This window comes from Emydura macquarii, unplaced genomic scaffold (assembly GCF_026122565.2).
Source record: "Emydura macquarii macquarii isolate MOO-44397 ecotype Brisbane River unplaced genomic scaffold, CSIRO-AGI_Emac_v2 contig_554, whole genome shotgun sequence".
NCBI classification, from domain to species: domain Eukaryota; kingdom Metazoa; phylum Chordata; order Testudines; family Chelidae; genus Emydura; species Emydura macquarii.
The window spans coordinates 7302021-7328244 of NW_027130691.1; the positions used below are offsets into that span (position 1 = coordinate 7302021).

The 26224-nt window shown below is 43.6% G+C and overlaps 3 protein-coding genes across 8 annotated transcripts in view; 1 reads left to right on the forward strand and 2 right to left on the reverse strand.

Annotated features, from left to right (window-relative positions):
- Positions 1-703: 703 nt before the first annotated feature.
- Positions 704-10805, reverse strand: RILPL2 (Rab interacting lysosomal protein like 2). The gene is made up of 4 exons (XM_067539371.1): positions 9261-10805; positions 8080-8231; positions 4705-4818; positions 704-3015 (listed from the first exon to the last, which is right to left on the reverse strand). The coding sequence occupies exons 1-4, from the start codon at positions 9591-9593 to the stop codon at positions 2985-2987; spliced, it is 630 nt and encodes a 209-aa protein (XP_067395472.1). The 5' UTR covers positions 9594-10805; the 3' UTR covers positions 704-2984.
- Positions 10806-11206: 401 nt separating this feature from the next.
- On the forward strand, positions 11207-15288 carry SNRNP35 (small nuclear ribonucleoprotein U11/U12 subunit 35). Its single transcript, XM_067539682.1, has 2 exons — positions 11207-11360; positions 12526-15288. The coding sequence occupies exon 2, from the start codon at positions 12528-12530 to the stop codon at positions 13317-13319; it is 792 nt and encodes a 263-aa protein (XP_067395783.1). The 5' UTR covers positions 11207-11360; positions 12526-12527; the 3' UTR covers positions 13320-15288.
- Positions 15289-20394: 5106 nt separating this feature from the next.
- The window catches only part of RILPL1 (Rab interacting lysosomal protein like 1), a 36365-nt gene continuing 30535 nt past the window's right edge, over positions 20395-26224 (reverse strand). For 2 of the 6 annotated variants that reach the window (XM_067539676.1, XM_067539681.1), the window contains exons 7-8: positions 24847-24934; positions 22435-22572 (exon numbers count right to left, since the gene is read on the reverse strand). In XM_067539676.1, the coding sequence (XP_067395777.1) occupies positions 22567-22572; positions 24847-24934 (94 nt within the window). In that variant the 3' untranslated portion in view covers positions 22435-22566. Of the gene's footprint in view, positions 22573-24846; positions 24935-26224 lie in introns of all 6 variants that reach the window. The other 4 variants (XM_067539673.1, XM_067539674.1, XM_067539680.1 and 1 more) reach the window with 2 other exon arrangements.

Consider the following 26224-nt stretch of genomic DNA (forward strand, 5'->3'; position numbering starts at 1 on the left):
CCAATTGTCCTAGGTACTAACTATTATAAATACAAGCTGTCTGAAACGGTTGGGTCTAGTCTTGAACACTTTTAAAAAAAACAAAGATTTGGCTTTTTCAGTCAATTTCCCTATCCACAGAGCTTGCTCATACTGTTTTAGGAACCAGTTTTTAAATGGGGAATTGCAGGCAGTTAAGCTAATGTACCTCAATTGTACACTCTAACCTCGTCCTACATATCTTGTAATAAACTGTCCTGGAATACTGCAGCAAGACTAGAAATAGCATAGCAGCTTCAGGAAAACAAAAACATGGCATTTAATGCATTAATTAGGGAATCAAATAACACAGTAGAGCATTTCTTGTTTATATACATAATTTATTCTGCCCCTCAAATGTCACTACTGCATGTTCTTGTGTTGACATACATTAGCATTGCAGATATTGGCCATAGTCTTGGCTGATGTAAAGGGAATATTTGGGGAATTTGGCAGCTGGTAAGGGTTGCAAAGTGGATTGGGATAGTAGGGAAAATGTTTCACAAAATTCAGTGTGAAATATTAATATTTAAGTGTCACTCATGAGGATTTGGCATGAACATCTCATTGAAATGAATAGGATAGCTAACATCTCTGAGCTGCTGTTTCAGGCTCAAGGCAGATATTCTTCCATCAGATACTTTAATGATAAAGGCTAGGTGGTGGTGGTGGTGGTGGTGGTGGTGGTGGTGGTGGTGGTGGTGAACTATGGTCAATCCCACAGTTGCAGGCTATTCAAAGCTTTAAGCCTGGCCATAGACTGAGGATTGTGGAATCTGTCTACTAACTATAGGGGCTGTTTGCAACATGTCACTCTATTCTGAATGCTGCATTGTCTCCCCATTCCTTACACAATCCGCTTCATTGGCCTGGTGTCCATCTTTAGTGGTCCAGATCAGACTGCTCTCTGAGAGTTATTGTCATTCACTTAACTCACTCAGGATGGCTTCTTTCCTCTTGGATGCTGGAGCAGTCAGCTTTCCCAGTAGCTCTCCCACCTGGGCAGTTTTATCCTATGTGAAACTCAGAACTCAAGCAGATATTACCACCCTCTTTTCCCTTCCCAAATCTTTACCCTACTAGCAGCATGCCTCAGTACTGAATTACAAATGTTCAGGGACACTCCCTCGGAGTAATAGGAAGCAGCAGTGGAGTACACAGACCCTTGACAGAGTTATGCTTTAATTTTGTTAACACCAGCTGCTAATGTGGTGGCTACATTACAAATAGAATAAAATTAGTTTTGGATGTGTTGGCCCAATATCATACTTGATAGAATGACTGTCTAATTAGCCCTCAGACCCAAAAGGTGCATACTAAAAGCATGCCCAATGTTTGGGTGTAATAAGGTGGTGAAAAAGGCAAACCTTGTGAGAGTTCTCTGCAATGGATGGGTATCTCACAGACTCAAATCTTTCCAATTTAGGCATATTTGATATTGCTTTACTAACATTGTCACTAGTGATCACATTCAACAATGACACTGCTATTTTTCTACCTTCTGTGCAGCCATATTAACATGCATGCCTTGTTACTAAGTATAGCTATACTGTATACATCACCTGACTTATATTCTGCATACTGATAGCATATAAAAGGGAGACAAAGATCTTAGAATTTGCTTCCCTTTTGAAGGGAAAAAGATATTCTTCATCCTATTTATTTACATGTCTAATCAGCCTCAAATCTAATACTGTTAAAATAGCTATTGTCTTTCTAGATGCAGACCTTAGTACAAACCTCTCTAATTATCTTGCCTACACCTACTTTCGATCTGTTTGACCTAAATACTTTTAGTAGCAGATTGCAGCTAGATAATTAACATTCCTATCTCTTATCTATTCTGTATCTGCAACTCCTTTAATGTATGCTTTTTTAAAATAGTGATTATTTTCCCAAAACTAGAACTCAATTTTTAGTGGTTTCATTCCCCTTCAGTACTTATGAGTCAGTGAATGGTCTGTAGCTCAATAATATATTTGTTGCTTCTGAAAGGTTCCAGAACCAACTGAAGTCATCCAATGAACAGGATGAATGCACCTGGTAACAATGTTAATACTCTGCTATAACATGCTCTACTTTTGAGCCAAAGCATCACCCATAGCCATGAGAGTTCTGTCGCCATGGTCCAGTCAATGCTTGGCTAGTGAGTCTACTACTAAAGGTGTTCGTTACTACCACTTATGGTAGTCTGGGTGGTAGGCATTAGGCTACTGAACAGAGGACATCAAACTAATTTAATGCAAGCGACAAGACAGCCATCATCTAAGCAAGTTCCAGTTTGCTTCAGCTTCTGGGGTTCTTTAAGATTTGGACATTGCTAGTGTCAGATCACTGCACACCAGAACACACTTTCAATTTAAATATAAACATTTTTTCTGTCTTGGTAATTAATTTTATGAACACTTGTGTAGATAGTATAAATCTAACAAAATGTCAGTTAAATCATTCTAGTCTGACAGTCCTCTAGTCCATAGTTTCTCAACCTGTGGTACGTGTACCCTTGGGGGTATTGAGTGCTGGGGTACTTATTAAAGTTTTCAGAAGTTAGGGGGTACTTGCTGCTTAAAAGACTGAGAAACACTGCTCTAGCCCAAGCAGAGAGATGTGAGTTGAAAAACTAATATTCTTTCTACTGTAGGATGTCTTGGGTATGGTTCCTCAAAAGACCAAAAATAGCTATATAAAATAGTTTATTCCATACCCCATTTGCCCAGGTATGTCTAATGGAAATCCATCATCCTTATCAAGAGAAGAAAACACTTATTCCTCAATACACACATTGTAAGAAACATTATTTTAAAAAGCAAAATCTGAAAGTATTATACAAATACATGTTATTGTTGAGAGTTGACCTGTTCTCTACTGGGAAAGTGAGGCTTTGCCTTCAAACACTTCTTCTCAGAACTCCTTCTGAAAGGCTTTATATGCTGCAACTTTCTGAGCAGAAGTGGCTAAATTCTTAGTCATGTTCGTTTTCCATGTTTAAAAGAGAACCTAGAGCAAAAGGGAAGTAGGGGGAAGTGTCTTATAAAAAGGAAAGGCTACAACCACCCACTGACCCTGTCCTGCCAACACACTGGGCTACTCTCTGGAGCTATAAGCACAGGGCGTGAGCAGGCTCTTGCTGCATATAGCAGCTATAACCACTTGAATCCCATCACAAACACACGCTGGGATAGGCAGTGCACAGCACAACGGTGGAGATTCCTAGTGTACGCAGGAGAGGCAATGGCCTCTTACAGCACAGGACAGCTTAATGATTAGCTCTGAAATGGACCAAGAAGGCTAATTCAAGACTAAATAAATAAATGCCATGCAATTTCATGTGTCCCCTGGCTGACACCTTAACCGAAGGCTTGTTTGTGTAGCAAGGATGATTTGGAAAATCTTTAAAGGGTGCTCTCCATAGGAACAGGGCAAAATCACCCCTCCCTTTACTGTTGTGCTAGTATGTTAAACATCAGCGCTGTCCCATGGACAGGTTATGGGGCTGGTATGCAGGAGAACTGAGTTCTGTCTCTCCTTCTGACATGCTGTGACTTCTGGCAAGCCACTTCCTCTGTGCCTCAGTTTCCCCCGTAAAAATTATGATATGCACATTTATAAAGCACTTTCTCTACACATAAAAGTGCTATAGAAGTGTTAAATTTTTACTGTTATTTTGATGCTGTGTTTCAGGAATGTTGCACTGATACAGACAAAGTAGTCGGAGCTGTAGTTTGCTCTAGGAATATGAAACGAGAGCTGAAAGCTGTGCCATGTCATTTAGGTGGTAATTTCTCCCTGATTTTGCATGAACTACTCAAGGATTTGACCTGGAACCATTCTTAAGAAACCTTTTCCTTGTACAGGCACTGCTACTAGTTAGAGAGATTGTGCCTGATACCTTTTAGTTAACACTGTTTATGCAAAACATTCATCCCGTCTATGTCTAATTCAGACTATTTCTGTCGTGATACTAACTTACATACAAGTTAACTGAAGTAGCAATTATTTTTTACTAGCTTATTAGAGGAGCTAGGTGCAGCTGCACTTTGAACCAGTAAGCCTCAGACACCAAAGCAGAAGCACTAGCAGTTGAGTTACATGACCACTGTCACTATTTCTAATGCTTATGACATCTTTCCAGGCCTCCAGTCACTAGTGCTCATTGTTACAAAAAGAGTTAACTGTCCTTGTTATCAATGGAAGATGTTGAGTTTCAATAGTCTGGAAACACTACAGTTAGAATCTGGGTATTACTGTAGCCCCTTGATACCACACTATGCTAGGTGTTGTATAAATACACAGTAAAAGACAGACCCTGCACTGAAGAGCTTACAGACTAAATAGACAAAGCAAACAAAATGTGTGAAAGGAAGTAGAAGTGCAGAGAGGTGAAGTGATTTGCCCAAGGTCCAAAAGCAGGTCAGTGGCAGAGCTGGGAATAGAACCCAGTTTGCTATACTCTCCATGCAGTTTGCTGTCCACTACTAGACCATGCTGCATCTCAACAGTAGAAGCCTGATGTTACCAAATTCTGGCTGGCTTTAGTGAGAGGTTTGCCTGCTTTAGGATTCCAGCATCAGCCCTTAATTTTTATAATGGGGAAGTGGGGGGAAGTGTTTGTGAGGGGAGAACAAGTATCCAATCAACTCAGCTCACTATTGTAAAGTTCTGCAAAAGAGAAGTGACAATACTTACAGACGGTTTATGATTGTTTTCTCTTGGTTAATCTTGCTTGAGCCAGAAGGACTGCCAACAGTGGATTCCTTCTCCATTGCCCCAGCCTGGTCCTCCCTCTGTGAAATGATGCCACTAGCAAGAGAAGGAGAGGGGAATTTTTTTTTTAAATCTGTGCTACATACAAAACCTCATTGTGCATATTGAACCCTTTCTTCATTTTGGTAGTTTGTGGCATCTGTGCAGATGATGTAAAAATACCGTTAATGTTTGCAGCATTGTCACACTTGCTGGGTGTAGTGGCTCTGCACCTTTTCTTTGTGGGTAGGACTGTTGTACTAGTTTTAGTCTGTTGAAAAAATGCTACTAGGAACTGTTCTGTGCTGGTCTGTAAAACTAGGGCATGCACAATATAGCCAATATTATTTCTTTATTAATGCAGGGACTGATTCAGAAAGCTCTTAACTTGTGCTCAAGTCCCACTGAAGTCAAGTTGTGCATAAGTGCTTTCCTGAACAGGACCTCTAATTTCTACGGACACACGTAACATGGCCTAATGCTAATAGTGAATCATTCTTATTTTAATTGTGCACAGTAGAGTAATTTAGCTTATATGTACTGAAGTTGTAGCTGTGTCGATCCAAGGATATTAGTAAGACAAGGTGGGTGAGATAATATCTTTTACTAGACCAACTTCTGTTGGTGAGAAAGACAAGCTTTTGAGCCATAGAGCTCTTTTCCAAACCTGAAGAGCTTTGTGTGGCTTGAAAACTTGTCTCTCGCACCGAGAAGTTGGTACAACAGACATTACCTCACTCACCTCGTCTCTCTAAATTAGCTTAGAATATTTTTATAAGAACCCTACCAATAATTGTTAGGAAACTTAAATATCTACAGATGGAGTGTTATATAGTAATTTAGTACTCAGTGAGAACTGATTTTAATCATATGCATTTGTACAGCACCTTCCATCCAAGGATCTCAAAGCACTAAATTCTGATGTTGGTTACGTTGGTGCAGATCCAGGGTATCTCCAGCACAGTCACTCAGATTTACACACGTGTAAGAGCAGATTCTGGCCCTAATCAGTGAAGGTCAATAAGGCCTCTGTCAGATAGGTAAGCATCAACTTCCCCATGTCACTTCCCTTACCTACACTGGAAATTTTCACTGGTTACAGCCATAGGGGATACATAGGGGATAGCTACACCAGTGCAAACCTGTACTATAGACAGGCAAAGCTACAATTTGAACCAAGGTCCCTTCCCCTGCTAGGGACTGAGATAAGCTTCATCTGTGCAAGCCATGACTATAAGCTTTGCTGGCCTATACTAAGGCTTTGTACAGCCAAGCAGAGGGTGCTTAGCTCTACACCTTCACAGCCATCACTGCACTGGCCTAGCCTGACCCTGCATATCTTAAGATCTGAGGGGATCAAACCAAGCCCACAGTATGCAGATATGCAATGCTGTTCAACGTGGGCTTTGAAACATATTTCTTCAAAAACACTTGAGAATACTTAGAAAGTCGGTGCGACTCCTGGCAAACTGGAAAAACCTCTAGGCCAGATTCTGATCTTCTCTGTTAATATGCACAGTGTAACAAGGTCAGAATCAGGCCTCTTCTGTTGGCACTGAGGAAATGGGTTTCAAACAGCTAAAGATATCCTTTTAAAAACATCTCTATACAAAAAAGACAAACATATCTTTAATAATGCACTATCCAGCCACTAAAACATTCTCCCTGTGAGTCTTAAATGTAGGGTGTGACATTTTGTGCTATACGCTAGGCACATACATAGAAGTATACACATGAAATTCTAAAACACAGATTTTATTTCAAAGGTCACATTTATAATACTTTGTCTTATAACTGACATAGTCGATTGGGTCTTTCAGCATCTTGCTAGGAGGCTACTATATAAATCAAATTATTATTTTTCCTCTGATTTGCTTGGATTGAAACCCATTACTGACATTATTGGTTGGTAATCACAGCATCACAGCTCATGATCCACTTATGAATTAAACATTCACATTGTTAATGTTTAACTTGGATGCCAATGAGCTGTGTTAGGCAACTGGAGAGTCAAGGGCCAAATGAGCAATTAATGTGTGACTGAACTAGCTTAGTACAGCCTGTCAGCTGAGCTGGAGGAGTGGGTCCTTAACTGATTTATTGGCAAAACCTGTATGAATGGGCAGGTTTGAATCTAGCCTTTCAGCTATAACTTACATTATGCATAGCTGTTTTAGATCACATACTTAGGGTGGATTTATTATTATTTGTATTATGATATCATATCAGGACCTCAACTGAGGTCAGGGCCCCATTGTGCCAGGCACTTTCAAAGAGAATAAAAGTCAGTCCCTGTCCCAAAGAGCTTACAGTTTAATTAGACAAGCCAGACAAAGGGCAGGAGTGAAATGATACGATTTGCCCAAGATCACACAATATAACAGTGGTAGTGCCAGGGACAGAACCAAGGTCATCTGAATCCTAGTCCAGTGCCCTTTCTCTGGGTGGGTTTTTTGTAGTAAGTGCCTTACTCAGTCTTCAGCTATGGGGTCTTACAAAATATGCACCTTGATCCTGAACAATGCAAAGTGCTTTACAGTTATACATACAGCATCATTGAAATGCACACATCTCTGAGGTGAAGGGGTGGTAAATAAGTTAGCACACATCAGTCTGCACACCAGGAGAAGGGAAATTTTAACTAAAGTCAGCACAGAACACCGCCCTCTCCCTCGACGCCCTTCCCCACCCTCTTCTGACAAGTGGCATGGGATACCTAGGGCCTGGTTTTCATAAAAATGCATGTATGCAATTACCATGATGGCACGTGTGAATGAGGTACTTGCACTCACACATGGACAGCCAGGCATACATACACACTGGATTTGTGTGCACAAATTCTTAGTTTGCATGCAGATGTTGATGTGTGCAATTACACATGTTTTTAACTCACACAGAGCAGGCAGGACTTCAATTTTAAAGTTGATTTATATAGAAAATTCCTTTTGAAACCCCCTTTCCCTGACCCCTCTCTGCTTGTCTGTTTGGCCTTACACAGTAAGCTTTTAGGGGCAGGAATGTCCCTTCTTTTTTAAATTATTATTTATTACTATTATTAATTATTATTATTATTATTAATCACATGTATTGTGGTAGCACCTATGGGCCAGCCAAGAATAGGCCCCATTGTGCTAGACAATCTATAACCAAATCCCCCCGAAGAGTTTACAATCTTGTATATCTGGACAGTGGGCCTAGCACATTGTGGGTATTACAGCAAACAAATAATAATACTAATCCCTTCTGAAAAGATCCCCAGATAATAAAAAGATGTTATAAACAGTTGCTCTTCACTGGCTGCATGAGTTAGTGATCTACCTCTTATAGCACTGTAGCTCCTCTTGTGCAATAAGAAGCTGTGCTTTCAGCTGGTTACGTTCCTGCAGCACATCTCTCAACTCCTGCAATGTGAACCGTGGGCGATTTGGATCTGAGAGATCTATTATCATTTTGTCTGGTCCAAGGCTCAGCTGTAGAACAAAGGGCAACAGTTTAAAAACCAAACAATCTTAAGGGCACAAGAAGCCTGAATAACCCCTGAGCAGTAGTCAGGCCATACCTTAGAGAAGGAATCAAGTTTATAAATCAATAGTAATTTCCATACTTTGTAGACATTACAATCTTGATCTTTCATACCATTTAGGTGTAAAATAATTATCTGTATATCAGTACAGCCTGTGGGCCCCACTGTGCCAGGTACTGTACACACATAGTAAGACACAGTACCCACCCCAAGAATTTACCTCTTAACTGGCAAAGGAAGTGCTATTATCCCCATTGTCAGAGATGAAAACTGAGGCCCAGAGAGAGATTAAGGGACTTGCCTGAGGTCAGAGAGAGAATTGGAGCAGAGCTGAACCTAGCTTTCCTGAATCCCAGCCTAGCACCTAAACCAAAAGGGCATTCCTCCTCTCTCACACACCTAATTTGCACAAACACAAGGATTTCATGTATGCAAGGATTTCATGTATGCAAACGGCTAATTAGATGCTTTTGTGTGAGCAATTGTATGTGAAAGCTAGATGTGCAATTGTACACCTACACTACATGAAAATCAGGTCCATATGTCTGAACTTCTCTTTTTCTGCATATTGATCCTGTTCAGCAAAAAACCATACCCTGTAACTACAGCACTGTAGGGCATTAACTCATCAACCTACAAAATTACAGCTCAGAATTGGTCTCTGCTCGGGCAGCTGGATCAGGATCTTCAACAGGGATGAAAAGTGAACTCCTCCAATAGGGCCTGTCCACACAATGGCTTGAACAATGCTAGCGTTTCCCAGTTGTGTGTGGTGCTAGAATGGCCTCCCACTGGACAGGGATTTTTGATGCTGAGAATTCTGCTAGCCTCACACTGTGCTATAGCCTACGCTCATGAGGACATCACTAGTGTAAAGTGTAGTTAATAAAACCCTATGCCTCCATATTGTTTCCCAAACTGTATGTTGCACAATAAGCAGATCAGTTCCTGAGTTTGCACCTGCCCTTGTACCTACCTGCTCCGTAGTCCCTGGGGGACCCTCCCTTCTGAGTCCCTCCACCTCCTTTTTGAGATTCTCTCTCTCCATCTTCAGCTCCTCCACTGTCAGGTTATTCTCATTCACCAATGCTTCCAGCATTTCCAGAATCCTCACTATCTTAAATTGCAACTGGGCGACCCTGGTGGGCACATCCACCTGGGGCTCGCTGCTTATCTTCAGGAGTTCCCTGCCCACCACATAGGAGATGTCATAGACATCCTCCGCTGTCAGCTGGAAGGGGCTCTTCCCAAAGGCATTCTCAGGGCCTGGTTCCTCCTCCTCCTCCTCTTGGTGCTGATGATCCTGCATCACAAGCTCCAGTGATCAGTCAAGCCTGCTGAGGGGCTGCTTTAGGGGAAAGGGCTGGGTTCAGACCTGCGTCTGCAGTTGTTGCCTGCCTGGCTGCCACCCTCAACTTCCTCCTCTCCTCCCTGAAACTTGTTAACTTCTTGTGACCAGGTCTTCTCCTCTCCCTCCAGGGGAAGCTCTTGGGGGCCAATCAGATAACCAGAACAGAAGGCTGGGGTGGGGCTAAACGGGGAACAATGTCAGTGAGGCCGGCCCCCAGCAGGGTGATACGGGACAGCTTCCCGTCTAGCTGAAGCGACCTCTGCTCTCATTTTTAGGCAGTGTCTAGGAGACAGAGCATGATTGCAGGGCGATGGCCTGGAGTGTGTGTTTCATCGGTGTCTGTGCAGACAAAACTAGTGACTACCCAGCAGACTAGTAAATAAGTCTCTGCCGCCAGAGGCAGGGCTGTGGCTGGCACGGGAGTGAGCTGGGCTGAAGTAGGGGGGTGGGGGTTTTGCTGGATACCTCCCATTGCGTTTTGCAAGACCTATGACGAAGCAAGGCCTGGCCAGGGGGAAGCGTCTGCCCTCCTCCTGCCGTTTCCATGGGGAAAGCCTCAGGAGGGGGATGGACTCTGAGACACTCCTGGGTGGGGCCTGTAACAGTTCCCCATGCCTCAGGCTGCAGCGTCCCCTTAGCAAGACCAAATGCGCAGCTCAGCCTCCAGAAGCAGGGGCCAGAGAGCGGCTCTGGTCTCGGGCTTTAAATGCCCGCCCGGGTGTCGCTGCTGCGCGCCCGCCCGGCTCACCAGAGCTCGATTCGGATGTGCAGGGTGACATCGGCTCTCCGGCCCCCTAGCTCCGCCCGTCCCAGCGCTGAGCTCAACGGGCACCGGCCCCGGCCGTTGGGGCGGACCGCGCACGGGAACGGGCAGGCCCAGCGGCCGTGCCCCAGGGTCATCGGTGTCTCAGCCGTGGCCGGGCTTGTCGCTCCGCAAGGAGGGGCTCTGCCCAGGGACCCCTAACGGGGCGGGGGAGTGTTACTGGGAGCGGGAAACCGTCTCCAGAACCCGGCTGCCTCCGCCGGCCGGGCAGCGGGTTCAGCTGCTGCAGCCTGAGCCAGCCGCCCAGCCCCTTCCAGCGGGGGGGGGGGGGGGGGAGCGAGGCAAACGCCGGAGTGCAGCGGAAGGAGCTGCGAGTGCTACGGCTCCCCTCAGAGAGCGCGCGCGCGCTCCGCGCTCGTAGTACCCCTGCCCCTCCCCCCGCGGGCTGCGCTCCGCTCCGCGCTCGTAGTACCCCTGCCCCTCCCCCCGCGGGCTGCGCTCCGCTCCGCGCTCGTAGTACCCCTACCCCTCCCCCCGCGGGCTGCGCTCCGCTCCGCGCTCGTAGTACCCCTGCCCCTCCCCCTCGCGGGCTGCGCTGCGCTCCGCGCTCGTAGTACCCCTGCCCCGCGGGCTGCGCTGCGCTCCGCGCTCGTAGTACCCCTGCCCCTCCCCCCGCGGGCTGCGCTCCGCTCCGCGCCCGTAGTACCCCTGCCCCCCCCCCCGCGGGCTGCGCTGCGCGCACATTCTGCACAAGTCCCCGCCTCCCTCAAATAAATAAAAGCCTGCGCGCGGGGTCCTTCGTTTGCTAATGAATTGAAGGCTGCCTGTGGGCGGGGCGCGTGAATCTTCCCCCTGCCCCTCCCCCGCTGGTGGGCGGGAAAAGGAAGCGCTTGCGTTGCTGTTTGCAGCCATCGGGGGCGGAGAGAGAGTGCGAGCCAGCCCAAGCCCGCGGCTGAGAGGCGGTGAGTGGGGACTGGGTCGGATTTCGCCCCCCCCCCCCCCCCCCCCAAGGCACCCATTGCGCGGGGGCGGGCCGGGGGTCCTGACCGAGCGGCGCGAATGGCGGCGGGGTTCTGGTGCTGCCCAGGCCCGGTGTTGCGATGGCGGCTTGGCCCCCGCCGCACCAGGCGCTAGAGGCTTGCAGTTAACGGGTGGGGGTGTGTCAGACAGTTACGTGGACGATGGCTGGGGAGAGGGGTTAGGTGCTGGCCGGCTGGTGGGGGAAGATTCAGCCCACAAGCTGAGGGGGGGTCTGTGCCAGGCATAGGTGGTGCTGAGAGGTGGGGGAGGGGTGTTTTGGGCCTATGCTAGGCATAGGTGGTGCTGAGAGGTGGGGGAGGGCTGTTTTGAGTCCTTTCGACTTCACCCGGGTGCTGGCGGCCGCGTGCTGCACGGTGCGGCAGGCGAAGGGGGAGAGGAGGAGGAGGAGGCTGCCCAGCCCAGCTGGGGTCTGGCTGAGATGGGCTCAGAAGAAGCACATGGCCTGTGTTTCCACCCCCCCTCCCTCCTCCTCCTCAGCTGCCTGTGGGAGGCATTCGGGGTGTTTCTCTACACAGGCTTAAAAACATCCCCTGCCAGAGTGTCTGAGGGATGTTCTCCTGAAATAAATCCAGCTAACCCATCCCTTCCTCCCACACCGGAAAGCAAATGCTCCCTGCCTCCATAGTGAGCAAATTGCCTTCCACTGGGGGTCTGGGGCTTGGGGGAGTCTAGTTGAAAAGGCCAATCCAGTGGAGTCAGTTTTAATCAATCTTCTAAGGAATTCTTTGTAATTTCTGCAAAGTCTTAAGTCTAATGGGGTTTGCTTGAGAAGAGGCAGGATGTTTAGGGTTTTCTGTGCTTCTCCCAACCTATCTATGAGTGCTAGGAGACAAATCTGTGTTAAGAACTGAACCTCTATTTGTCCCAGTTTTCCCATCTGTAAAATGGGAATCAGGCTGCAGTGGAGCATTCTCAATTCATTCATATATGTAAAGTGCTTTGAGATCCTGGGATGGAAGGGCCTAGAGTCAAAAATCAAGTCTCCTAATTAACTGCACCTTGCAATTCTTCTGTAGCAGTGAACATTTCTCTATACAGATGTTAGCAGTGACACTGGAGTGTGTTTGATGCTTGTGTTCCCTCTAGAAATGAACGAGTGGGCACCCATAGCGAAGGCGTATGACCCCCTCAAAGCAGGGAGCATTGATGGCACAGATGAAGAGCCCCATGACCGTGCCATCTGGAGGGCCATGTTGGCCCGGTATGTACCCAATAAGGGGGTTACAGGAGATCCCCACCTCACTCTCTTTGTAGCGAGGCTGAATCTACAAACCACAGAGGAGAAGTTGAAGGAAGCCTTTTCCAGGTATGGAGACATCAGGAAGATTCGTCTAGTTAGAGACTTGGTCACGGGCTTTTCCAAGGGCTATGCATTTATAGAGTACAAAGAGGAACGTGCGCTGTTGAAAGCCCATAGAGATGCCAACAGGCTGGTTATTGACCAGCATGAGATATTTGTGGACTTTGAACTGGAAAGGACCCTCAAAGGATGGATCCCTCGGAGACTTGGAGGTGGTTTTGGGGGCAAGAAGGAATCTGGGCAGCTGCGGTTTGGAGGGCGGGATAGACCTTTCCGAAAGCCCATCAATTTGCCAACTATGAAAAGCGACTTCTATGGAGAGGGGCCAGTGGAGAAAAGAGAGAGGAGCTGGTCTCGGGAGGGAGCGAGGGACTGGAGAGCAAGGGATCGAGACCACGAAAGGAACCGAGACAAGAGATGGCCAGAAAGGGAGCGATCCTGGGTTTGTGGCGAGAGCGACCGGGAGAGAGAGCGGGATTCCAAAGACGAAAGGAGTAGAGGGAGAGAGAGGAAGGACAGAGAGAGAAAAGACAGGGAAAGAGATCCTAAGAAGCAGAGAGATGACGACAAACATCGGTAAACAAAAGAGTCTTTATTACAGATAAGCCAAGCTTCCGTGAACTGCGGGGAAATTTTGGCCTAGACCCTCCAAAACCTACTGATCCAAACAACACAGAACTGTAATCCGGTTCTAATCCAGGCCTGGGCCCGTCTGTGGCTTAAGAAAGTGATGGGAACAGATTGGGACAAAACACATGACTTTGTTGTGAGCTTCCATCCTGCAAGGAGCTCTGCTAATCTGAAGCTAGATCCTCAGCAGGTGTAAAGTGGATAGAGCCATTGTCTTCAGCAAAGCTGCACCAGCTGTGGACCTGGCTCATTGTCTGATTTATTGTTCTTTAGGTAATTTCTAAGGTGGTTTTGCCACAAAGAGGGGTAAATGACTCCTGCAGTAACCTCTACCTGTGTTGAGCTATGGACCTCTTATTTACAGAGCTTTTATGATGTCTCATGTATTTTGTGGCATCTGCCCTTTCTTTGGTTTGATTCCCCACCCCCCCATCTTGTTAAATTTAATTTGTGTGGGAACAAATCTTCCTCGGAGTGTATTCTCACAATGTGGTGACTTTCTCCTTTCTTTCTGGAGGTCAGGACTGTAGCAAAATTCCTTAACTCACAGTTTGGACCATTCTATATAGGCAAGGCCAACATCTTATAGACAGGACAGAGCACCAGTTGCATTGACATGATTCCTTCTCCCCCCCACGCAGTAGTTTACCTCCAGAGATGGGCCTTTATACTGCCTTAGATACAGCACAGCCCTCCCCCACTCACTCAGTTTGGAGCTGACAGCGCTGCAGCTGACATTGGTGTCCTCATAGTCCCAGTCCTCCAAAGATTGACGAGAGTCCTATTAGGAAAAGAGGAGAGCCAGAACTGGGCATTCCCAGCGGAATTGTTAGAAGGCTGCTCTTAGGACACAGCCAATTTTTTTTTCTATCTCTTCAGCGATTTTCTTTATGCATAGAGTCCCACTGATCTGTTTTATAGAGCAGTGGAGGAGCGGATAATAGGACCTGGCAAATAAAGAAAGCATAGGAAAACGCAGAGTTGCATTTACTGCATCTGATATCGTTCTCAGTGGAGATCCATTTCTAAGAACATTAAGGTTTCAGTCATCACTGTTTGCTGTGGGTTCTCTATTATACTATGCTGCGGGGGACCCAGTGGAATGTACAAGTTATCATAGACTCCAGCTGTCTGTATCTATGAAAATAAAAAGGAAATGTTTACATTTTTTTAACCAAACAATACTTGTTGGCATTTTGTAAGGAATACCAGACTTACAGATGTGCCTGCCTTCCCATCTAATTCAGTGGGATGTAAAATGAAATGTGTGCCCAGGCTACTTGTTATTCAGAGAACAACTTGTTTGTATGTGAAAAGCCCAGTCCTTAAATATTTCCTATATGCCCTGTGCTCGCATGACAGTCAGATCTATTCTGATGAAGTCACCTATTGAAGAAATATCTATAAAATCATCATCTTTGGCTTTTACCAATGTTTCACAATGTAAAACTAATGGGAAATGATTCAGCTGCTTGAGAAACACTAGGATAGATGTGATCTTTAGAAATACAGTGTCTTTGACTGGTGTTTGGTGCAATGGGCAGACGCGCCTTAGGAAATCTTTCTTTTCATGGAGTGCTGCCTCCCTTCTTCATTCAACCCTCCCCTTTAACTAGAAGAACTTCTATGTTCTAGACATAGATGTACATGAGGGTGGATTGCAGCTCATATGACTTTTCAGGTTAATTTCCAGTAGCCATTGTGGCTATGGCACATCTCAATGTAAAGTCTATGGAGAGCTCCCAGCCAAAGCAAAGTGACAGGACTTTCATCTGTGTATCTCTTTCTTTTGAACCCCCTGCTCTAGCTTTCAGAATGATGTCCCTGGACCAGCCTGTGGGACAGTTATGCAGTGTTACACAACACCCATGTAACCAGTTGTCTTCCCTTTGTACCATCACAGCTGCTGTTGGGTGCTGCTCCATAGGGGTGCTAGAATGATGTAGTTTATAATTTTTTTTATTGTCCCTCCTTGTCTCCTTCTCCCTTTGCACCTACTTGCTCTTTATGCCCACCCCCAACTATTTTTGCAAAGCAACAAAATGCTTTTCTGGGTCAGTCTGGCTCTATCAACAGTGGAGCTGGCTATCCCGTTTAAAAGTTGTAATGGAAATGAAACTAACCATGGCTCCTAACAAAGGTAAAACCCTGCCCGTACAGGATTTTAACCTGCTGCTGAGAATGAGCTTAGTTGCTGTGTACACTACAATTGACTCCCCCATCTCTTGTTACAAGTCTAGTGTAGACAGAGGCTTTTTGTGCTAGAACCTGTATAGTTTTGCTTCTGGTGAGCTCAGCATGTCCACATTTAGTAGAGAGAGCTGCAGCAGCCATGTAAATGTTCTTACCAGCACAGTTCTAAATGTAATCTTGTGAGGGCCTTAGAATAAAGTGACCCATTGTTTACACTTTGGCCTAGAGCCCCCGGTGGTTATTATGCAATCTTTTGGCTAGTTCAGTACCTAATGTGACTTACATCCAGCTGCCCTGGGCTCCAAGGGCCATTCAGCAGCTGGGGTTTGGTGTGGAGCAGGGACACCAAGACAAGGGCCAGAATAAGAATGACACATGAACTTCCACCATTCTTCTACATCAGCCATGGATTTCCCTTCACAGTGAGAAGCTGATGGGGGGCTAAACTGAGGCAGAGTCCAGCAGCTGGTCCTTTGTTTCCAAGTCCTTATTTCAGTGATGAAAGTTTGTTTTAGAGGCAGGAACAATAGAAATATGCTATGGTGGCTTCCCCTTCAGACCCGCACTATGCCCCCTCTAGACTTTTCCCCCTTACTGGTCTGCCAAACTGTTTAGTTCAAGAAGACTTTGTTTGCATGACAAGTTGTACAAGTGTTCTGAAAGTGCAAAGAAAAGATAAATCCCTCAGCTATGTACAACCCACTCAAGATAATGTTACACACAGCATGTCCACATCAAATATTCTTGTAAGACATTCAGAGCAAGTCAGTCAGAAATATTTATTAAAGAGATTTAGTGTTAAATGAAAGAAACCTCAAAAAATCTGCACACTGAATGCAAGACTGCTTACCTGACTTTTAAAAGAAGAGCATTCACTTAAATCTGCCAAGAAGCTACATGGTAGATATTTAACTTTCTACCTATTCAAAGTGAGCATCTCTTCCCCCTTTTTCAGATGACTGTTCTATCTGAGGGTGTTAGCTGAAAACATGAGACGCAGAAAGCCTGCCAAACAATCAGTTGTGCCACTGGATGATAGAGGTGCTAAAGGAACACTCGCGAAGGACAAGACCGTTACGGAGAAGCTAAATGAGTTCTTTACATCAGTCTTCACTGCAGAGGACATAAGGGAGACTCCACACCTGAGCCATTCTTTTTAGGTGACAGATCTGAGGAACTGTCCCAGATTGAGGTGTCAGAGGTTGAGGCTTTGGAACAAATTGATGAATTAATAAATCATCAGAACTAGATGGTGTTCATCCAAGTGTTCTGCAATTTCATATCTGAGTTCCTTCAGAACTACTAACTGATATGTAACCTAATGCTTAAATCAGCCAGATGACTTGTTGATAGGTAACATGACCCTGATTTTTAAAAAAAAGGTCCAGAGGCAATCCTGGCAATTACAAGCTGGAAAGCCTGACTTCAGTATCAGGCAAACTGGCTGAAACTATAGTAAAGAACAGAATTATCAAACATCTAGATGAACACAATATGTTGGGGAAGAGTCAAATGCTGCTTTTGTAAAAGGAAATCATGGCTCATTAGTCTATTAGAATTCTTTGAAGATGTCTACAAGCATATGTACAAGGGTGATTCAGTTGATATAGTGTACTTGGACTTTCTAAAAGCCTTTGACAAGGTTCCATGCCAAAGGGTCTTAAAGCAAAGTAAGTAGTCCTGGGGTAAGAGTGAAGGTCCTCTCATGGACCACTAACTTGTTAAAATAGGAGTCAATGGTCAGTTTTCAGAAGGGAGAGAGCTATATAGCAGGGTCTCCCAAGGATCTGTACTGGGACTTGTGCTGTTCAGCATATTCATAAATGATCTGGAAAAGGGAGTAAGCAGTGAGTGGCAAAGTTTGCAGGCGATACAAAATTATTCAAGATAAGTCCAAAGCTGACTAAAAAATTAGAGATCTCACTAAATTGGGTGACTGCAACAAAATGGCAGATGAAATTCAATGTTAATAAATGCAAAGTAATTCACACTGGAAAACATAATTAAACTATACAGACAAAATGATGGGGTCTAATTTAGCTGTTACCACTCAAGAAAGAGTTTTGGGAGTCATTAGGGCTAGTTCTCTAAAAACATCCTATCAATGTAAAATGGTAATCAAAAACAGAATGTTAGGAACTGTTAGGAAAGGGATAGATAAGACTGAAAAGATCAGAATAGCTCTATAGAAATCCTATAAACCCACATCTTGAATACCGTGTGCAGTTCTGATTGTCCCATCTCAAAAAAAGATAGAATTGAAAAAATGTACCGAGAAGGGCAACAAAAACGATGAGGGGTTTGGAACAGCTTCTGTAGGAGGAGAGATTAAAACGACTGGGACTATTTGTCTTAGAAAAGAGATGACTAAGCAGGGAGATGATAGAGGTCTGTAAAATCATGAAGGGTAGGGAGAAAGTGAATAAGGAAGTGAAATTTACCCCGTCAGATAACACAAGAACCAGAGGTCACCCAACAAAATTAATAGGCAGCAGGTTTAAAACAAACAAAGTACTTCTTCACACAATGCACAGTCAACCTGTAGAACTAGTTTCAATGGGATCTTGTGACAGCCAAAAGTATAACTGGGTTAAAAAAAGAATTTATGAGTTCATGGAGGATAGGTCCATTAATAGCCATTGATCAAGATGGTCAGGGATGCAACACTATGCTTGGTGTGTCCCTAAATCTCTGACTGCTAGAAGCTGGGACTGGCCAACGGGATGGATCACTTGATAAATTGCTCTGTTCCGTTCATTCCCTCTGAAGTATCTGGCACTGGCCCCTGGTGGAAGACGATACTGAGCTAGATTGGACCATTGGTCTGACCTGTTATGGCCAGTTTTATGTTCTCACTGTTTATGAAGTCAGGAGTGAAATGGTTAATTTTCTTTCAGTGATAATTAGATTTCCAAGGCCCATAGAGATGAATAGGGGATAGTGCCATTGTTTCAGATGGGCTGGAAGCTTTGGCCCAACCATAGTGCAGTGGTGTCCAGACTGTGGGACTAGCTTGACACACACAGCTAGAAACTTTCTCTTTAAAATAAGCACTTAGATACTGGGCTAAGTATTAGCTTATGTATGGCTATTGTCCCAGTTCGCAGCTCTTAATCAGTTTTGAAAATGGTTTGCTTATTCAGGTTGTAAACCTACTACACTCTTGCAGTGCTTAATATTGCTGTATCTGCTGTTAAAATGCCAGACAATTCTAAACTGTGGTACAAGGATTTATGGGAACATAATGGTGAAATTCACACCAGGATATAGTATAAACTTGGTTTATAAAGTGAAGCAATGGTCTGGTATGTTATCATCTATAACTGTCCAAAACAACTTAGGTCATGTCTACATCACAGAGCTTATGGCAGCACAGCTGTACTGATGCAGCTGCGCTGATATAAGATTGCTCCAGGAGCTGCTTTATGCTGCTGAGAGAGAGCTCCCTCGTTGGCATGATAAAATCTCCGTGAGTGGCAGTAGCTGTCGGTGGGAGACAGTCAACATGCTTCTGTTGGTGTAACTTACGTCACTCAGAGGTGTGGTTTTTTCCACACCCTTGAACAACATAAGTTATACCAACAAAACCAGTAGTGTAGACAAGTGCTTCCAGCCTGGAGCACTTCCCCACCAGAGGAAACTCCCAGCAATTTGGAAAGCTTTTTTTTTTCTTCTTCTGATGTTGAGGAACAGAAGTATGATAGAGAATAATATATTAAAGTGTCATTATCTAGATTTCATATCTTAAATGCATCATCCAATAGCAGTATCTTCCTGATTTAATTTACATTTATTTTCCCAATTTATCTTAGAAACTTTAGAAAGTATTATTGTTCCCTCATTTTGGGTAAGAGCCTATGCATAAACAAAGCTGTATGCCCAATCCACATTTTCAGTAGGCAGTGGAGCTACTTTCTATAAGTGTGGCTTCTCTTAAAAGATGAGAAATAGAAGTCAAATTATTTTAGTGTCTCTAAAGCTGGTTCTGTCTTCATAAGATGCTAGTGTTGGACATTGCTATCAGCATCTCTCATGGGGATGCATTTCAGGTGTAAGAGCCCCTCCCCCGCTGCCTCTGGGAGTGGGGCTCCCAGCCCAGCCAGACAGAATCATGTTAGTGGAGCTCCAGGGTAGTGTGCTAAAACTAGCAAGGTGGATACTGCTGTTCCAGTGAAGACTCAGGCTAGTCACTAAGGCTGACCCAGCAGTTGGGGTGGACTTGAATGCTTGAGCTGCTGCCCAAGTGCCACCATCCATCCTGCTGTTTTTAGTGCATTAGGTCAAGCCCTGCCTGCACAAGTCGATCTACCAGGGCTGGAAGGCTTGGTCCCAGCTGCAGTGTGCACACAACCTTAGAGGCTAAATGCATAACCAACCCCCTCATTACTGGAGTTGTACTATAGCACTAATCTGAGGGTGTCTTAAGGAATTATGTACTTGCATTTGTAAGGAGTGGGACACAGCTGGAGATGTGCAATACCAAAACAGGTCTACACTTAAAGTGCTGCAGCTGTGCTGCCATAGCACTTCACTGAAGATACTACATCAACGGGAGACCTCCCATTGGCATTGCTAATTTCCACCTCTGCAGGTGGTGGTAGCTGTGTTGGCAGGAGAAGCCCTCCTATCAATGTAGCGCTGTCTACACCAGGGTTTGGGTCAGTGTGGCTTTTTCACACTCCTGAGTGATGTAGTTATACCAATGTAAGGTTGTAGTGTAGACCTAGCCTTAGCCTCCGTTAGAACTGTTGACAGACTGCAGCCTGTAACTGATTTCAGTGAGGGGCCTACATGCACCCACAACAGAAAAGCCCAACTATGGCAGGGGACTATAATGTGGGGAATTTGATGTTGTCCTGCAGTGTGGACAGGGCCCAAGCTTTTAACTAAAGTTTTGCTCTGTCCAGGGTCATAGCACAGTTCACTCTTATTTGGAGCACAACTCAGAACAGCATTTGAACCATGCTGCAACAGGTTTTTCCAACACCACTTAATTACAGATGGGTCCTAGCCTAGGTTTTCTGGCCTCTACATAGAGGTTTTTTGTTTTGTTTTTAAACCCAAGAACAGAAGTATTAAACCAGTCTATAGGCTCAGCTGACAAATTTGCAGCCATGGTAGGGAACAGTGTTTGACTAACTCCTGAAGCTTATTTTCTGCCTACAAGTTTCCTCACTGGTTCAGATTCAGCAGCATCAGCAACCCTGGGAGCTTTAGTAGACACAGGATTGCTGCACTAGTTTAGCATGGTGTCCTGTCCAAGCAAGTCTAGTCATCATACTGTTAAAATGCCGGCAGCAGCTGTAGGATTAATTTTTTTTAAAGGTACTCTACGGCAGACAAATCTCACTTGTAGCAGAAGTGTACAATAGCATGGCTCTTATAGTACAGCAGAACCCATAAAATGGCTTTAACTCGTTTGTAAGAGAACAGTTCTCTCTCTTTGCTTCAACAGAGTGGACATGGCCTCTTACAGTAGGGGGATAATGTATAGCACAGTGGGTGCACCTAGATGTTGCCTAATGGACTGGACACCCATTCTAACACCTGTCTTACATGTGAATTTGCTAGTGGGTTTTTGGGGCCACAGCTCAGTTGTTCATATACAATTAAATTTGGGATGGGCTCATCACCAAATGAGGAACAGAATTGGACCTTCCCCTTGATCAGCTGGTACAGAGGTAGGTTTTTCATGCTAGAGTTAGGCCCCACTGCTGCAGGCTGTTGCACATTACTACTGTTGATACAGAGCACCACTGAAGTAAAATGTGCACGTTAGCTTGTGGCGTAGAGTGCATGATGGGGTTTTAGAGTGCATTGTCCTCACAGTCCAAACTGAATTTGGGGGAAGGTTTGGAGGTGAGATTTTGGGTTCAGACCATCTTTAAACAGAACAAAGGTGTTTTCCTCTGACTTAAAACCTCCCCTACACTCATTAAAATGGGCTTCGTTCAGTTAGAGAATAAGAATTTGTATAAGTGCTGGTTGGGGCTTTGTTCAAAGCCTTTTGGGGGAAAGTGAGCTATTTCCTATACAGCAGATGTCTGCTGCTACAGCTAGAGATGGGGTGGAGGGAAAAAGGCCATGGGACAAAGAAGAAAACAAATGCACTGTTTAGAATTCCTCAGTATGAGCAATTCATTTTTTGTTACTGCATAAGTCAGAGCAAAATGCAAGGTACACTCACCTTGTACATCAATATCTACATGCTTTAGGCACTATAAACAACAAGGGGGAATATACAATCACTGTCCCTCACAGCTGCTCCAGTTTCTGTATTTTTTTTTTTAAATCAGTTGAAGTTCCAAGTAGTTTCTCTGCAAGCTTTGGATACCAGCTGAGTTTAACAGGACACAGCTGTGGTAGGACCTGCCCTGGAAATATTTTTGCAGCATATACCATCTCTTCGAACTTGTCATTAACAGAACTAAAAAAAAGACAAAGAAAAATTCCTTTCCTCCCCTAGTTTTAACAAACATGGTACCAGAGTCTTTGCAAATAGATATTGTATAATGCAAATAAACCTAATAATGGCACAGGGGTTTTTTGGTTTAAAGAAGCTTGTGTTACTGTCATTAATGCAAGAGTCAGACAGACTTGTTATTCTGCACACAACCAGTCATCTAGAAGCTTTGATACCCCGAGTATAAATAACCATTACTACAGAGCCTGGATTCTGTTTTCAGAGAGCAGTCACAAAGTAAACACTGAGGAATCCCTTTGGAAAAGTACATCTGAAACACAACCCTCACCGTCTGCCAGGCAAATAAAAAAAAAAAAAAAAGAGCTGCCAGATTTGGTTACGGAAGCTTCTTGTTAGAATGTCCAGATCTATTGTGGTAAGCAACACGGCTTGAGGCGTTAGTCACAGATGCTGAAGGGCCTCTTGGCCTTGTTCGGTGTAGGAGTCATCTTTGTTCGAATCTGCCCATTCGCCAAAAGAATCCTGGAAGTGAACGTCTTGCTGTGTCGCCTGCATGCGTTTTTTATCACGAGAGAAGAAACTAAACCTTCCAGAAAGGAAAACAGAGAAGTTAGGACTCTGTCTTGGAGACAATTGATATAGCTAACACAATACACAGTGCAACCAAACTTAGAGCAAAAAACTGTTTTGCATCTGCAAAATGAAGGCAGTGAAGCCTGATGGAGCGCTTGTCAAACATTATTCAGGATGCAGTCACTGCCATCTTTAGCTGCTTTGTTACTAAAGCTTCAAAAGGAGCTTTAAATGCTGTGACCTATACACACATGCAGGCTTATTTTGGGTGTATTAGTCTAGTTGTTTTAAAAAAAAAAAAAAAAAAAAGGATTAGTTTCATGCCATGAATGAAGGAAAGTGGCATTGTCTTTTTGGCATGAAAACACTACACTATGCTTTTAAGCAGAAAGAGAGACGTTAGAGGGTGCTAAGAGGGAAATAAGTGTAGTAAGTCACTAAAATCTTCAACTTCTTTGTGTATATTTTTAATACCTTAGGCCCAATTCCCATGAACACCTAAACACATACAAAGGTGTTTGCAGGATCAAAGCCTTAATTAACACATTAAATGGGCATATTTACCAGTGCGTGGGTGCTCAGTTAATGGTGCACATGAACAGCTAGCAAAGCCATTTTAGTAAGTCTGAACAGCAATTAAATGCAAAGCTGACACTGCATAAAATCAAAGAAATAGGATTGATGGAACAACCCCTGATTTTTATTAATTTTCATTGTTTGTATGGCAGAGAGGTTACCACTGTAAGCAAAATGTTTTGATATTCTTATAATGAACCATATATTTAAAAAAATGCAAAAAAAAAAAAGTGTTAGTGCAATGTTAAAATGTAATTCATGTCTGTTGGGAAATGCGAAAATTAAGGTACCATCTTCAGTGTTAACCCCAATGCAGATCCTTCATTTTTACGGTGCACTTTTTATTCTGTTTATGTAGTACCTAGCACAATGGGATCCTGGTCTATGAGTGGAGGTGTTAGGTGTTACTGCAATACAAATAAGAGTATTACTTTAAACTTCTTAAGTACAAGATGGAAGATACTACTACAGTAGTGCAATTCAAGCAAGTTAACATTGCTGGTGGGATCTGAATCTTTGCATTTCCTGACTTCATGATTTTAAGTCTGCAGCCTTAACATTGCAGTGTCTTTCATTTAATTTCCTGTTTGTTTTAAGAAAGTATATATGTCAGCACTACCCCACCACCTTCACCCCAGAGCTTGTAAATTCATTATGCTGCATCTGTTTTTGTTGGTTTGGTTTTGCTTTTAAAAGGCCAGATCCAATTCCTATTGACGTAAGTGCACCGCTAATGAGGGGTTTCCACTGTGCATATTTAGTCCAGTGTTCTCAAGAATTCATTATAACTAATGTTTTTCAAATTTAGTAAAGCACACTACTCAATGAGGAGGTCTGCATTTACATGCTAAGTTTCAAGGGTCAAAGTTCAGCCATTTGAGTTATTCTCAAATTATGAAGTAGCAAAATTGTTATTTTATGTATAAACTTTCTTATTCACCAAAATCTCTTCAGCTGGATTTAGAAACTTAGTGTCATTGTTGGGCCATGAAAGCATGGACATTCAGTCCAAAACTTGAATATTTAGAAAGATTACAAGTTTCTGTGTGGGAAAGAAGGGAATTTAGAATGAAAATTATTTTTCAGCCTTAAGTATAGTGGTTACTTAACATGACCACCATAGTATCAATCAAAATTCAACAAGAGCTTGCATTAGCCAATGCCCTCTTTTGACATAGTCAAGAATATAGTTATAGAACTTATTACAAGTACATATACTCTAGATAGTTCAGAGCACACAACAGGAGACCAAAACCCACAGTTCACGTGTACTCAGACATGTAAATGACAGCCTATAATAAACACTAGGAGTAAACACAGACATCAGCTGCTATATTCTGTAGAATAAATTTGTAGTAGGTCAATAAAATGACAGTTTTTAAAAAAGTATTGACATGATACATAAACAACAAGCTTAGTAAGCAAAATTAACAGATATTGGTTAAAATGCTCTTATTGAATTAATTTCTAAATGGGTAAATGTACAAATTGGTTTAGTAAGGTAACAGTAAGACAAAAGTGATGGAATGGTAGTCAAGACTGAGCATTCCAATTCTGAAATGAATATGTACCGATTGATCATTCTGATTGGCAGTTTGAGTTTCTGTGATCCCACAGTTAGCCAATGAGAATGCAACCAGCAGCTTATATAAATACATGAGGGTCATGCAAAAGAAAACCACAGTACGAAACATTTAAAAAAAATTCCTACAAGGGACACAAGTCTTCTTATTGGCTGCAATGTGGGATCATCTGGAATCAATCCAGCTGCTACCATGGGCATTATGGCTGTAAAGATCCTGGTCAGAAAAGTACAGGCACAGAAGAGATAAGGTTGGAGTAATAAAAAGACATTCCATAAAAGACGGGCAAACAAGATACATAGGGTTACTTTGAATTATCACACATGGAAGTAGTTAGAGAGAGAAATGTATCTGCATCACCCAAGAGAGCTGCTCACTGGTAATTTCTCTAACCCGGAATCAAGTAATTAAAATCTGGTTGTTATGCCATTTTAAACATTAAGAACTGAGACGTCAGATTTCTAAAGTGATGCAGCACACATCTTTTGGTGTCACTTCACCAAGAAATTATCATCTCTAGTGATGCAGAGCACCGGAGTACAGTCTTTTACAAACTTGTAAATGGAAAAAACAAACAGGCACATAAGTCATGGTGAGATGAAGGTGGATGTTAAGAAATACAAACAGTGCTCTACCAGTAGCTATTGCTTTTCCATGGATATTTACATAGGAAATAGGGTTAGAAATTATCCATTTTACAGTTAAGGGTATTTATTGCAAGTGACAAACTGATATTGTCAGTTTAAAAAAAAGCATCTGAAGACTTGAAATAAATCCCATTGCCTTCTACTTGACTAAAAAGGACCCATGTCTCTCTTCTGAGAGGTCCTGCATCAATACACATGCAGAAATGCCAACCACCAGCAGCTATAATACTAGTTTCAAAGCCTTACAATTGTGCTAGGAGAAAATCTTCTAGCTGACTTGCCGTGAGACAGTTTCTTTATAAGCGTTTAGCCCTTTTACTGCGCATCATACAATTCATGCAACTTGGGAGATACACTGTGGTTCTCAAAAACAAATCTGAACATGAGAGCATGTCGGCTAGATGCTCTGTATGACCTGCCCCACACAATGCATCTTTGTCCATACCTGCAACATCCTCTGCTGTTCTAAGGATTCTCCTCCACAGCTACGTTCAATTGTGGCCAATTTATTTTTGTGCTGTGGACTAATGTCAGTTAAGGATAAAGTTGAGATCACCAGAGTCATTTCACTTGTGACCTAATGCAGCTTGACACCCTTCCTAACACAGCTGCTGTAGCTGCTATTCTTGGATTCAAACAAACATTGTTATATCATTAATGAGATCTAGGACTTCTAGTTTTACACATCATAGCCTACTCAGGGTTAGCTGCACACCTCAGACTGGGCTACAGCCATCAGACAAGAAGAAGGAGGTAATGCCTGAAGTAATTTAACAAACAAGTGTGGTACTCTTAAAGAAGAGAGTCTTTGCTGTACAATATACAAACAAAATAGCACCAGCATTTTTAATCCCAGTGC

What these genes read in the sequence shown, in the direction of transcription:
- RILPL2 (XM_067539371.1), bottom strand. Translation starts at nt 9,593, where the DNA reads ATGCAGGATCATCAGCACCAAGAGGAGGAGGAGGAGGAACCAGGCCCT. An exon ending in GAGCTACAGTGCTATAAGAG is followed by an intron (nt 4,819 to 8,079) that starts GTAGATCACTAA and finishes TTCTCTTGCTAG; the next exon opens with TGGCATCATTTCACAGAGGG. An exon ending in AAAACAATCATAAACCGTCT is followed by an intron (nt 3,016 to 4,704) that starts GTAAGTATTGTC and finishes CTTTTGCTCTAG; the next exon opens with GTTCTCTTTTAAACATGGAA.
- SNRNP35 (XM_067539682.1), top strand. Translation starts at nt 12,528, where the DNA reads ATGAACGAGTGGGCACCCATAGCGAAGGCGTATGACCCCCTCAAAGCA.